At 44.4% G+C, this 14,151-nt stretch overlaps 1 protein-coding gene across 1 annotated transcript in view; it reads left to right on the top strand.

The window, feature by feature from the left end:
- INSR (insulin receptor) overlaps positions 1 to 14,151 on the top strand; it is a 155,585-nt gene that overhangs the window by 103,228 nt on the left and 38,206 nt on the right. The window contains exons 8-9 of the mRNA XM_040417483.1: positions 12,671 to 12,924; positions 13,374 to 13,541. Of these exons, the coding sequence (XP_040273417.1) occupies positions 12,671 to 12,924; positions 13,374 to 13,541 (422 nt within the window). The remainder of the gene's footprint in view (positions 1 to 12,670; positions 12,925 to 13,373; positions 13,542 to 14,151) is intronic.

Here is a 14,151-nt window from a genome sequence, read left to right as displayed (position 1 = left end):
ACTATAATAAAATGGACTTTTCTTGTCCGCAGTTGCGGACAAGAATAGGACATGAAAGAAGATTTGTGAGACGCACAGGACTGAGGAAAAGTCAGGAGGAGGTGCTGCCAGTAAAGAGGATCCGCCCTTCCTCTAAAAGTGTATAAATAATGATAAAAAGTATACTGGGCACACTCACTTATGCAGAATCATACACTTTATTTATACATATATAAAATACAATCAATTGGTCTAAGAACGCATATAAAATACAATTAATTGGTCTATGAACGCATTAACACAATAAAACCATAAATGGATAAAATGGAATAAAATATATATTATAGTATATAACACCCTAGAGTCACTAGATTTTCGACAATAAATACAATAAATATAACTAGCCGTAATGAGACTGAAGATGGAGGGTGATCAGTCCATGCAAAGCGAAAAATCGGGAGATCCCGACTGGTGGCTTATGCTAGTTTGGTAACTAGCCTCGCAATGTCATATAAGATTTACAGTCCTGACTCGTTGGAGGAGAGTAAAAATACTGTGGTTAGAGCAATTCACTTAGGTGAGTGTATTCGCGGCGTCCCGCTTATACTCACTGTGCAGTGCGGTTCTTTATGCTGGTAAACTTGGAGACCAGGAACGCTCTCAGGTGCTCCTGTAGTGGCTGGATAGTGCTGTGACTTTCTTCCCGTGTCTTTACAGTCCTCTGGCTACCGCTCCGTAGTAGCAAAGAGCCGGCCAGCACTGGGACTCAAAGTTGCTTTCCCCACGTCGGCTGATCTGCGACACACTCCTGTGTATCCTCGTGTGTTGCGCTTGTAGCCGCCGGCGTGTCAGGGTTTGGTAAGACACGGAATCCTCAGTGGGTTTGAATTACCGCACAGCTTTTTATAACTCCAGCATATCCTTCTTTGAGATTACTCTGGGGGTCTCTTCACCAAACGCGTTTCGGGGTACTTGCCCCTTCCTCAGTGGTAGGTTGATAACTTTATCTTTGAAACAAATGACATCAGATAGCTTCAGATCCAGAACCAGGGACACAACTGAATAATCAGCCAGTTCCCTCACAGTTGGTGGCAGTATATCTATCCAGTGAAAAGCTATGCTTTTTCTAGCTTGATATAGAACCCGTCCAATAGCCAGCTTCTTTTTTGCCATACCTGGTAATATCTCAAAGTACCCCAATACACATATCAAGGGTGTAACGTCAAGGTGTACCTCAAACACAGTGTTTATTGTTTCAATGACCCCTGTCCAATACCGCCTCAGTCTTGGACAATTCCACATAAGGTGGATTAAATCTGCATTGGATATGTCACATCTTGGGCAACGGTCATTGTCCCTATATCCCATCTTTTTCAAGACCACTGGCGTTCTATAAACCCTATGTAGTAAGTACAATTGGGAGACTCTTTGTGCTTCACTAACAGCTAGCAATGGGCAATCCTCTAACACTTTTTCCCACTGTTCCTCAGTGAGGTCCGATATGTCCGACTTCCATTTGGCAAATAATTGTAAAGGTGTATTTTTAATTTGCATATCAATAAATGCACTGTAGTGAAGTGAGATAACACCATTAGTGGTACCACTAGTCGCTGTGAGGTCTATAATACTGTGCCTTTGAGCAGGGGCAACCTTTTCAGACTTATCTTGCGTTTTAATGGCATGTCGGAGCTGTAGGTATAAATAAAAGAACTTCTTAGGGATATTAAATTCCTGTTGTAACTGTGTGAATTCTTTCAAAATACCTTCCGAATACAACTGGGTCATTCTATTCAGATTATATGGATTCCACCCCCGTAGTTCCGCAAGTTTGTCTAGCTCTTTATACATATAGTTAGGCCAGATTGGGGTATATGCCGTATACCCAGCGACCTTTGTAACCTCCCTGGCTTTCCACCACACTTTATGAATGGTGCTCAGTACTCCAAATCGTTCCCCTTTAATACGAAAGGTACCATCCTCTAGTGCAGACATCAGACATGTACGCCCTACAAGAAATCTCACCACCTTCCCTACCGTATTTACTTTCTCTATATCTCCCCATCCCCTAACATGTTGTAACTCACTCGCCAAATAATATAACCACGGGTCAGGTAGGGCTAGGCCCCCATTTGTCTTTGGTCGCCGTAAAGTGTCTAGTTTAATACGGGGAATCCCTTTTTTCCAAATTAATTCCCTAAACAGGGCATTTACTTTATAGAAAAAACGAATCGGAACCCAGCAGGGAGCATTATGTAGGAGGTACAACAACTGGGGCATCAAGATCATTTTTATAAGGTTGGTTCTTCCTACCATGGAAAGTGGCAGCTTGATCCACGTGTTCACTTTATCTTTAAATCTGTTTAGTAACGGCGTCAGGTTTAGGCTTTCGTAGTTCCTAGTATCAGGGGTTATTTGGATACCTAAATACTTAAATGAAGTTACGATCGTTAAGCCCATGGTATCCTCCGGGTTTGGGACATCTCCTTTAGTTAATGGCATTATCACAGACTTCGTCCAATTAATACGAAGACCAGACAACGCTCCATAATCATTAATAACCTTCATGGCTTCCTTAAGGGAATTTCTCCAATCCTCCAAGAATAGTAATAGGTCATCAGCATAAAGAGCGACTTTTTCAGTCAATTCCCCATACTGAAAGCCCCTTACCAAACTCTCCTGCCTTAAAGCCTCCGCCAAGGGTTCCACTGCCACCGCAAACAATAGCGGGGACAGGGGACACCCCTGTCTCGTTCCTCTATATAATTCAAAGGGATCTGACAAGGCCCCATTGATTCGTAGCACAGCCTTTGGGGTGGCATACAAGAGTTGTACCCATTCAATGTATTGGCGCCCAAAGCCCATCCTCTCTAGTACTAGCCATAGGTATCGCCATTCCACACTGTCGAATGCCTTGGCCGCATCAAGTGATGCGACCGCCGCACACGAGGTGTGGACCTGGCTCGCCTGGATATTCATGAAAAGTCTTCTGACATTAACAGCAGTGGAGGCATTTGGCATGAAGCCCGCTTGATCTGAATGAATAAGCATTGTGATAACCTTATTTAATCTATTCGCCATCACTTTTGCCAACAGTTTCACGTCAGTCTGCAGGAGCGAGATAGGTCTGTAGGAGTCCGCTTCTTTATCATCTTTACCGGGTTTTGGAATGAGCACAATGACAGCCTCATTCATTGAGGCAGGTAGGCGCCCTATTTCCTTCGCCTCCTTACAGACCTCCAACAACTGCGGCAAAAGTATGTCCGAGAACCGTTTATATAGTTCAGGTGGTAACCCATCTCTCCCTGGCGCTTTATTATTAGACATGGACCCCAAAGCCTCCTCTAATTCCCTAACGGTTATTGGGGCATCTAACATATTTCTATGATCTCCCGACAAAGTACGTAGAGGCAACTGTTGTAGAAATTCACAAATTTCTGTATCCGAGGCAGTTATTTTAGATTCATATAATGAGGAATAAAAGGATTTCATAATATGAATTATCATATCAGGGTCGTCCCTTAGTATTCCCTCTGAATCCCTAAGTGTCGCTATATAGGATGTCTGCTGTTGGGCTTTAGAGATTAAGGCCAGCAATCTTCCCGCCTTTTCGCCCTCTTCATAGTAGGACTGCTTCTGAAAGAATCTCTTATTTTTTGCGTTTTGCATTAGTTTCTCATTCAGTTTTTCCTGAGCCTCTTTCCACTGCGCCTCAGTGTCCGCTGTTGGAGCAGCAACATGTGCTGCCTCCAAGAGCCCTACCGCGGTAGTCAGTTTTTGTACTGTTAGTTTAGTTTCGGTCTTTTTAGCATTAATATCCCCTATTAGTAGTCCTCTGAGATAAGCCTTCATGGCGTCCCATACTACTAATTTTGATGCCGATGGAAGATTAATGACAAAGTATTCCTTAAGTTTATCCCCTATTCCTCCCATATCTGGTAACACAGATAGCCAGTGCGGGTTCAGTTTCCATATCATATTTTCCCGTACCCTACTGGGCCGAAAGTCAGCGACCGCCAGGACCGGAGAGTGGTCCGATAAGTTACGAGGTAGGTATTTGACCTCCCGTATGTAATGCCCCATGTTTTCATTTCCCAATATAAGGTCTATTCTTGATAGGGAATCATAGGTAGAGGAGACACATGAATATTGTTTTATCAAGGGATTCTTCAATCGACAGAAATCTAACAAGAGGGATTCCTGTAGAAGCCTTCCAAACGGCGAGAGGCCACACCCAGAAGGATGTGATCCCCCTCCCATTTTATCTAACGCAGGATTGACAATATTATTAAAGTCTCCCATAACTATGACCGGGACATCCGGTACTTCCGCCAAATAGCACAAAATAGCCTTAAGCACTTGCGGTGAGTAAGGCGGAGGGATGTAGACTCCCACCACCACACACGAGACATTATACAGCGTGCAGTGCAAGCATATAAACCTACCTTCTTTGTCTATCTTGCTTGAAATGCATTTAAATGCTATGGATTTGTGTACTAGGATACTTACACCCCTCGCATATGTAGAGTATGTAGCGTGGTAACAATGTCCAGCCCAATGTGGACTGAGCAGTTTCGTTTGGTCCTCTAATAAGTGTGTTTCCTGGATGCAGCATATCACAGAGCCATGTTGCTTAACATTATCTAAAATAGCCCTTCGTTTAATACTCTCCTTCACTCCTCTAGTATTCCAGCTAAGAAAACGGACTATTCCTGCCATAATACTATTTATAATCATCAGATCAGTATAACGGATGCAGCCTGAGGAATCTATTATAAAAGGACCCAATAAATTTTCCTCCTCATATTTTAGGACTCTATCTGCAATACTTTGAAAAAACATGGTCATCCCTTCCAGACTCTAACTATCAGCAATAGTATCCCCCCCCCTTCCCTTCCCTTCCTAAACAAAGAATTAAACTATATCCTTCCCTATAAATCGGAAAGAGCACTTAGCCACCACAACGGAGCCCCACTAAAAACACCTGTATTACCAGGCACGTGGGATACAGAAAGCACTCGTCGTCGTAGCCTCCAACCTCTAGTAGGCTTACACCCCCAGTAATAGGTTAGAGTTAGCAACACCTATCTCTATAGGAAAACAAAAAAAAAAACAGCAGCATCAATTAAATAAAAAACTCCCTCCCCCCTCCTTTCTTTAAAGTACACGTTAAACTTAGCAAATGTATGACATATACCTTTATCCTCCGCACCTCACACAACAGTAGGTATTAAACCCCATATAATATATTTTCTTCCTCATTACCCAATTTCTAGACAAGAGGCATTGCATTTTACACATTTGACCCCCTAGCTATAATGACAGTTTTACCATCCACACTATCACCCATACCATCTATCACATCACACATTCTTATCAATGACTATGTCATTTATCACCGCCTCTTCTGATCCTCAATTCCCTTCTGCCGCAAGTTGCCCCTCATGCCGGTCCAGCCACTTCCTCGCCTCTTCCGGATTGTCGTGGAAAATTGTAGACCCCAGTGCCACAATTCGCAGTTTGGCCGGGTACATCATGGAGTGCGCAATCTTCAAGGATCGCAGTCGCTTCTTGATCTCCAGGAACTTTGCTCTCCGTCTTTGCACCTCTTGGGAAAAGTCCGGATATAAGGACACTAGGGGTGCACCGAAATGAAAATTCTGGTCCGAAACCGAAAATTCAGGATGCCCTTGACCGAAAACCGAAACCGAAACGGCCTTTTTGCCCAAATACTTTTAAAATACTTTTTTTTTTAATGATTTTATTAATAATTCTTTTTCATGAATGAAATTCATCTGTGGGTGGCGCTGTTATGGAGAGGGGGATCTGTGGGTGGCGCTGTTATGGAGAGGGGGATCTGTGGGTGGCGCTGTTATGGAGAGGGGGATCTGTGGGTGGCGCTATGGAGAGGGGGATCTGTGGGTGGCGCTGTTATGGAGAGGGGGATCTGTGGGTGGCGCTGTTATGGAGAGGGGGATCTGTGGGTGGCGCTGTTATGGAGAGGGGGATCTGTGGGTGGCGCTGTTATGGAGAGGGGGATCTGTGGGTGGCGCTGTTATGGAGAGGGGGATCTGTGGGTGGCGCTGTTATGGAGAGGGGGATCTGTGGGTGGCGCTGTTATGGAGAGGGGGATCTGTGGGTGGCGCTGTTATGGAGAGGGGGATCTGTGGGTGGCGCTGTTATGGAGAGGGGGATCTGTGGGTGGCGCTGTTATGGAGAGGGGGATCTGTGGGTGGCGCTGTTATGGAGAGGGGGATCTGTGGGTGGCGCTGTAATGGAGAGGGGGATCTGTGGGTGGCGCTGTTATGGAGAGGGGGATCTGTGGGTGGCGCTGTTATGGAGAGGGGGATCTGTGGGTGGCGCTGTTATGGAGAGGGGGATCTGTGGGTGGCGCTGTTATGGAAAGGGGATATGTGCACTGTTATGGGCATAACAGTGCACAGATCCCTTTCCCCATAACAGTGCACAGATCCCTTTCCCCATAACAGTGCACAGATCCCCCCTCCCCATAGCAGTGCCATAGACCGATCCCCCTACCCATAACAGCCCCGGCCCTGCTGCTCACAGCAGACTAATCACTCACAGCATCTTAATTTTACCTTACAATCGTGAGGCCCCAGTAACTAACAACTCTGCAGGCAGAGCGGAGGGCGGCGTAACGTCACTTACTCACGTGACGCACCTGCTCCGCCCACTTTATGAATGAAGGAGGCGGAGCAGGCGCGTCACGTGAGTAAGTGACGTTACGCCGCCCTCCGCTCTGCCTGCAGAGTTGTTAGTTACTGGAGCCTCACGATTGTAAGGTAAAATTAAGATGCAGTGACAAAGTAAACCGCCCGCCCGCAGATGTTGGGTGACAAATCCCACACCCCATATTTTCGGCCGATATGTAACAATATCGGCCGAAGTGGATTAGGTGCATTTTCGGCCGATATTTTCGGCTGCCGGAATTTCGGTGCACCCCTAAAGGACACCTTGTTTCCGTCGATCATAAGGTTTTCCATCTCTCTGGCCTTCCTCAGGATAATGTCCCGGTCCCTGTAATGTAACAACTTCACCAGCATGGGTCTCGGGGGCGCCCCCGGTGGCAGTGGTCTGGTGGGAACTCTATGGGCTCTTTCTATAGCAAAAATTTTTGTCAGCACCTCCTCACCAAACTGGTTCTTGAACCATGTTTCAAAAAAATCTGCCGGATGATTCCCCTCAGCTTTCTCAGGGACGCCAACCAATCTAACGTTATTCCGGCGAGCCCGGTTTTCCAGGTCATCTTGTTTGGCAGCAATTATATCCACTCTTCTAGCGTGCTCTCTCAGATCCCTTCTCAAGGGGGGCAAAATGTCCTCCACTGCGCCCATTCTATCTTCCAGGGCCGTGGTGCGCTCTGCCAGCTTTCTCATGTCATGGCGAACTATGGTAACGTCCTCTTTTATGGCTCCCACCTTTTCAGTAAGAGTAGCCAGCGACTTGCTGCAGCTAGTTATGGCCGCCATCACATCTTTCAGAGTGGGTTCATCCACTTCAGATTCTGTAGCCCCCATAGTACTTGCTTCTTTGTCAGGGCATAGGGGAGAGAACCTGTTATTCCGGTCCATGCAGTCTGCAGATGACTCCTCTAGTTCAGGATCGGAGTCCATTTGCGCATCCCCCCTTCCAGCAGCTTGCCTCCTTTGGGGCCCTTTGTTCACCGCTCCTGCCGAGGACCTAGCAAATCTTTCCAGCCTGGCCGCAGCGTCTCGCTGTGTCTCCGTCACCCGGCCCTGTCGGCCTGGAGTTGCCGCGCCGGCGCCATCTTGTGCCTCTCTCACCTCCACTTTCCCGTCCTTTTTAAGTTTCATTGCGCCCGAACCTCAGCCGCTGTCACGATTCTGAAGTCAGCACAGTGCTCAGGAGCCGATCCGGAGCCTTCCCACACTGTTTTTAAAGCTTTTTTGGGGGTTTTCAGGATGTTTTTACACTCGGTGCAGAGGAGCTCGGCCGATGTGCTGCCGCTCACATGCTCCGCTTGGCTCCTTATATGCGTTCTTAGACCAATTGATTGTATTTTATATATGTATAAATAAAGTGTATGATTCAGCATAAGTGAGTGTGCCCAGTATACTTTTTATCATTAAGAATAGGACATGTTCTATTTTTTTCGGGAACGGAATTGCGGATCCAGACAGCACATAATGTACTCTCCGCATCCGTTCCGGCCCCATTGAAAATGAATGGGTCCGCACCCGTTCCGCAAAATTGCGGAACGGATCTGGACCCAAGTTGCGGACGTGTAAGTGGACCCTAAGGCACATTATGATGTGCCTTATCCTGATGGTTTCCTACTAGAAATTCTAATAAAGACAAAAGGAAAGAAATCTGAAAGACATTGCTATGTGCTTGCTCTTTACATAGCTTAAAAGGGAACCTGCCCTCCATAAATTCACCCCCTAACCAAATATATCATCCAACACTGCCTTCCAAATCGTGTTCATCCAATGCCTGTAAGTTTTGCCAGCGACCCCTCTTACCTTGGAGAATAATTCTGCAAAGGTTTCGGGAGCCATGTGCTAATGAGGGGAGAGGAGTCTGATGCACGCACTTCAGCGGAGATGAGTGCAGCCTATTCATATCCAGCCTGCCAGTCCAATGCCCTCAAATTAAATTGACAGGCTTCCTCATTCCCCAAGGCCAAATGAAATCCTGCACATGAACATTGACATTATGTAGCGCAGGCACAATATAATTTCCTTCACTCTGCCTTGGCCTCCAAGTATTACTGCACATGCCCCAGGCTTTCATCAATGCTTCAGTGCTGTGAGGCAATTTGACGGAAGCCCTGAGAGGCCAGAACTACATGAGAATGGGATTCCATGGATGGTGAGGTGGACCTGCTAATTGGCATCCGGCCCTAAAAACATTACTACCTTATTACACACATGCGCTGCCATCTTTAAAAAAAAAACAAAAAACTGTTTAAGCCCGCGGTTGCTGAGGTTAATAGCGACTGCGGCAACTGAGCAGTTTGACAGTGATGGTCGCCCTCTGTCCTCCTATTGGCACCCCATGAGCAGTTGTTATGCTACTGCCCCCATTACACCTTAGCTCTGACAGCATGTAATAGAGTGCTGGTAAAAAATCCATATACACTGATCAAACGATCGCAGGTGTAAAAAAAAAAGTTGAACAAAGTTTTAAAAAATAATTAAATATCTAAAAATAAAAAAAGACTATTTCTCACATACTGTTTAAAAAATAATTTTCGCACAATCGCAGGTGTAAAAAAAAAAGTTGAACAAAGTTTTAAAAAATAATAAAATATCTAAAAATAAAAAGACTATTTCTCACATACTGTTTAAAAAATAATTTTGAAAACTAAACATAATTTGTATCATGCATTCGTAAATATTACGTTATTAATCGCTTGGTGAACGCTGTAAAACCATATGTCTAAAAAAATTGAGTGAAAAATTATTGAAAGTTTGCATGTATCCCAGAATCAATAAAGTCTACACCTGTAGAGCTCACAAAAATGAGCCTTCACACAGCTTTGTTGGCTGCAAAATGTAAAAAAAAGTCAGAATATGACTCAAAGCTATTTAAAAAAAAAAAAAAAAAAAAAGCTTTTTCATTATGTAAAAGTTGTAAAAATTATATAAACTATATAAATTTGGTATCTAATGTATCTAAAGTGTTTGTAACAACATGCTTTAAAATAATCATTTAGGGAGGTAGCTGTAATTTAGTAATATATTTATTTTACCTTTTATTGCTGGTTGTGGTCCTGACCCTGTCCATGCGTCTTTCTTATTTCCTGTGATGTTATCTTCATGGTCCTGTCAAAGAAGGAACAGGGGCAGTGATAGGGGAGTGTCTATGTAACTAGCTGGGTGGGAGGAGCTATAAAACTAGCTGGGTGTTAGGGGCAGTGATAGGGGAGTGTCTATGTAACTAGCTGGATGGGAGGAGCTATAAAACTAGCTGGGTGTTAGGGGCAGTGATAGGGGAGTGTCTATGTAACTAGCTGGATGGGAGGAGCTATAAACTAGCTGGGTGTTAGGGGCAGTGATAGGGGAGTGTCTATGTAACTAGCTGGTGGGAGGAGCTATAAACTAGCTGAGTGTTAGGGGCAGTGATAGGGGAGTGTCTATGTAACTAGCTGGGTGGGAGGAGCTATAAACTAGCTGGGTGTTAGGGGCAGTGATAGGGGAGTGTCTATGTAACTAGCTGGATGGGAGGAGCTATAAACTAGCTGGGTGTTAGGGGCAGTGATAGGGGAGTGTCTATGTAACTAGCTGGGTGGGAGGAGCTATAAAACTAGCTGGGTGTTAGGGGCAGTGATAGGGGAGTGTCTATGTAACTAGCTGGGTGGGAGGAGCTATAAAACTAGCTGGGTGTTAGGGGCAGTGATAGGGGAGTGTCTATGTAACTAGCTGGTGGGAGGAGCTATAAACTAGCTGAGTGATAGGGGAGTGTCTATGTAACTAGCTGGTGGGAGGAGCTATAAACTAGCTGAGTGTTAGGGGCAGTGATAGGGGAGTGTCTATGTAACTAGCTGGTGGGAGGAGCTATAAACTAGCTGAGTGTTAGGGGCAGTGATAGGGGAGTGTCTATGTAACTAGCTGGTGGGAAGAGCTATAAACTAGCTGGGTGTTAGGGGCAGTGATAGGGGAGTGTCTATGTAACTAGCTGGGTGGGAGGAGCTATAAAACTAGCTGGGTGTTAGGGGCAGTGATAGGGGAGTGTCTATGTAACTAGCTGGGTGGGAGGAGCTATAAAACTAGCTGGGTGTTAGGGGCAGTGATAGGGGAGTGTCTATGTAACTAGCTGGTGGGAGGAGCTATAAACTAGCTGAGTGATAGGGGAGTGTCTATGTAACTAGCTGGTGGGAGGAGCTATAAACTAGCTGAGTGTTAGGGGCAGTGATAGGGGAGTGTCTATGTAACTAGCTGGTGGGAGGAGCTATAAACTAGCTGAGTGTTAGGGGCAGTGATAGGGGAGTGTCTATGTAACTAGCTGGTGGGAAGAGCTATAAACTAGCTGAGTGATAGGGAGTGTCTATGTAACTAGATGGGTGGAAGGAGCTATAAACCAGCTGAGTGTTAGGGGCAGTGATAGGGAGTGTCTATGTAACTATCTGGGTGGTGGTAGGGGCTTGGCAGGATCAGTGGCAGAGAAAGGAAAAATGCATCATGGGTTTGGTTGGATACAGCAACAGGAAGTACTACATACAGGATAGAAACAAACCAGAGTGAAAAAGGGTCAGGAGTCCAAATTGTAAAGAAAAAGCATAGGAAAGCAGTATATGACGTAAGCAACTACATGAGCATATGTGTTTAAAACCATAATAATCCTGGAAAGCCCCTTCAAGTACCAAGCTAGGTTGCGTTCTTGAGGGGTGCAGGTGACAGGTTTCCTTTAAGTAAATGTCAGTAATGATGAGCCAGCATTGCACACACTGGCCTTTTTCTATCTGCCACCTGTTTGGGGGGGATCCGTTTGTAAACCTCCTTTGATGGTTAAAAGATTTGCATTGGGTAGATCTCACATTTGCATCTGGAGTGGTCTGAGGATTGAAGTACTGTATATTTAGGATCTAGGATGGTGCTTCAACCATATAGTCCATAACTTGAGGCATTTATCAAGGTCAATGTAGCTATATAAAGCTTTAAAAGGGGAGTGTCATGTTCACTTTAGCCGTGCATTGATGTTTTGTTGGGACTAAGCCGTTGTTTTCCCTGAAAATTTTTGTACAAAAGTTTATTTTTATTTTTTCTGGTGAACAACTTAAAATGCCTTGGGGTTGTTTCTTTAGCAAGCAGAGTGGATTTCTGCAAGCCCTCATTGAATGAGACAATCATCAATGTCTGCAGCAGATCTGCCGTTGTGCATTTCCAGTAAAGTTTCCTGGATGTAATTAGTTATACGAGAGAGAGGTGTACTTGTCTGGGGTATCGGTATAGTATATTTTTCTAATGGTGTCCCAGGTTTTGCTTGCTTTATGTTTGCTTTTGGTAAATTGCCATTTGTATACTATTAGATATACGGTAAGTTTCATAGCCAAAAGAATAGGTTTTTATACTCCCTAATGCCTTTTACCGGCAGCAGAAATAAAGAATTCCTTGTAAATGTGTGAATTTTATTTAGGTTAGTTTTCTTGTGGCCTCATACACTGCCTGGCTGTGCCCGTATTGCGGCCCGCACTTGAATGGATCCGCAATCTAGAACGAGCATTGCGTAATGGCGGCACGTGGTGTTTCTGTCTGTGCCTCCACACTGCAAAAAAAATAGAACATGTTCTATTTTTTTGCAATGTGGACGGAACACGGACCCATTCAAGTTCAATGGGTCTGGATCCATCTGCTGGTGCCCATGCATTGGGGATTGCAAATTGCGTTCCGCAATACACGGAACAGCCGGCACACTCTTGTGACTTAGGCTGGGTTTACATGCTGTGGCTGCCGCATACAGACAAAAATCCGCCTGCCCACGGCGGCTTTTAACTGCAGAAATGTTCTGGTAAAGCTGAAGTCTTGCCTACAAAATCATCTGGCCATTGGGTGCTGTTGGAGGTCAGAGTTTCGTCCACATTCTGTGGCCAGAGCATGTAAACCCAGTCTAAATTGGTACCACCAGATCATCCACTATTGTATATGTTAATCAGCACCAGCATTAATTGCTTGCATATCAATCTGTACTTTTTGCTTCTTCCATTTTCCAGACCCTATCAGAATGTTACAGAGTTTGATGGCCAGGATGCATGTGGATCCAATAGTTGGACAGTGGTTGATGTAGATCCTCCACAACGTACTTCAGATGGCAAGACACCTAACCCTCCAGGACATCTTTTACTTAATCTAAAGCCTTGGACACAGTATGCAGTGTTTGTCAAGACTCTAGTGTCGTCTTCAGATGATAAAGAAAAACCCTATGGAGCAAAGAGTGAGATCATCTACGTAAGGACAAACGAAACTAGTAAGTACCTGTGCATGGGATGTGGATTCTCTTACATTGTCTTGGAGATGTTTTCAAACATAGCCGTTATCAGTTTATGGGTCCTTATACAGACAGATTTCCGTTGGTGTTTTTTGGGCTGTTTTTTTTTTTGCAGTTTTTTGCAGAATATTTAAGGCGTTTTTGCAAACAACATCTTTGCACACCTGTGTTTTATTCATGTGTTTTTAAAAGAAGCTAGAAAGACAAATCACGCCACCTAATTACAAAAAACGCCAGTAGCAAAAAAAACTAAAAGAAACCACTTGTTTATTCTATGTTTCATATGACCCAAAGGCCTTCAGAGAATATCTGGAGCTGGCATTAACACAAAAAACGCAAAAGTGCAGAAAAACACCAACAAAAACCCGTGTGTGAGAGCACCCCCTCTGTGTGGATATAAGCATATCATGTGCTTTGTTTAATTTCAGCACCCTCTGTTCCACTCGACCCATTTTCAATATCCAACACATCATCTCAGATAATACTGAAATGGAAACCACCATCTGAACGGAATGGGAATGTCACTCACTACTTGGTGTACTGGCAGGAACAACCTGAGGATAGTGAGCTACTTGAACTAGATTACTGTATGAAGGGTAAGTGTTTTCTTTATGCTTACAATGATTCATCATCATTTTGTTTGGGTCCTATTTCAGTTAGTCATTGCAGTGGTTATTATTCTCAAGATGAGATGTTCACCAAATGTCTTCAGGACAGGGAACCCCATACCAGCTAGAAAAATCTCCAGTCTGAAACCCCAACCCATTATTCATACAGCTTGTCACCAGACCATGTCAGTCTTGTCATCCATGTTGACATCACTTCTACAGACCACATTTAGCCACTGTGTCATGATAATGTGAAATCATTTTGGATGGCACATCAGCATTGACCCAAAAACCATGAAGACCCAAACATTTTATGAACGTTCTCCTTTAACCTTTTTCTAGACTATGCACTCCTTAATTTCCCAAACTTGATGCTGGAGTCCAGACTCCAAAATTGATTGAGTCCCCACAATGATTTTTGACCACCAGAACTAAAATATTATTTACAGACCCCATACTGCAGACATCAATGAGCAAAAATACCAACGCAATTAGATATGAGCGAATTTCCGCTTATGAAATTCGTTCACACTTCGTTTAGTGGTAAAAGGTGAATTGCGTTATGGATTCCGTAACCACGGACCATAACACAATTCTA

Source organism: Bufo bufo, chromosome 2 (genome assembly GCF_905171765.1).
Source record: "Bufo bufo chromosome 2, aBufBuf1.1, whole genome shotgun sequence".
Lineage (NCBI taxonomy): Eukaryota > Metazoa > Chordata > Amphibia > Anura > Bufonidae > Bufo > Bufo bufo.
The sequence above is the reverse complement of the archived record's forward strand: the minus strand, read 5'-3'. Positions and strand labels throughout refer to the sequence as shown.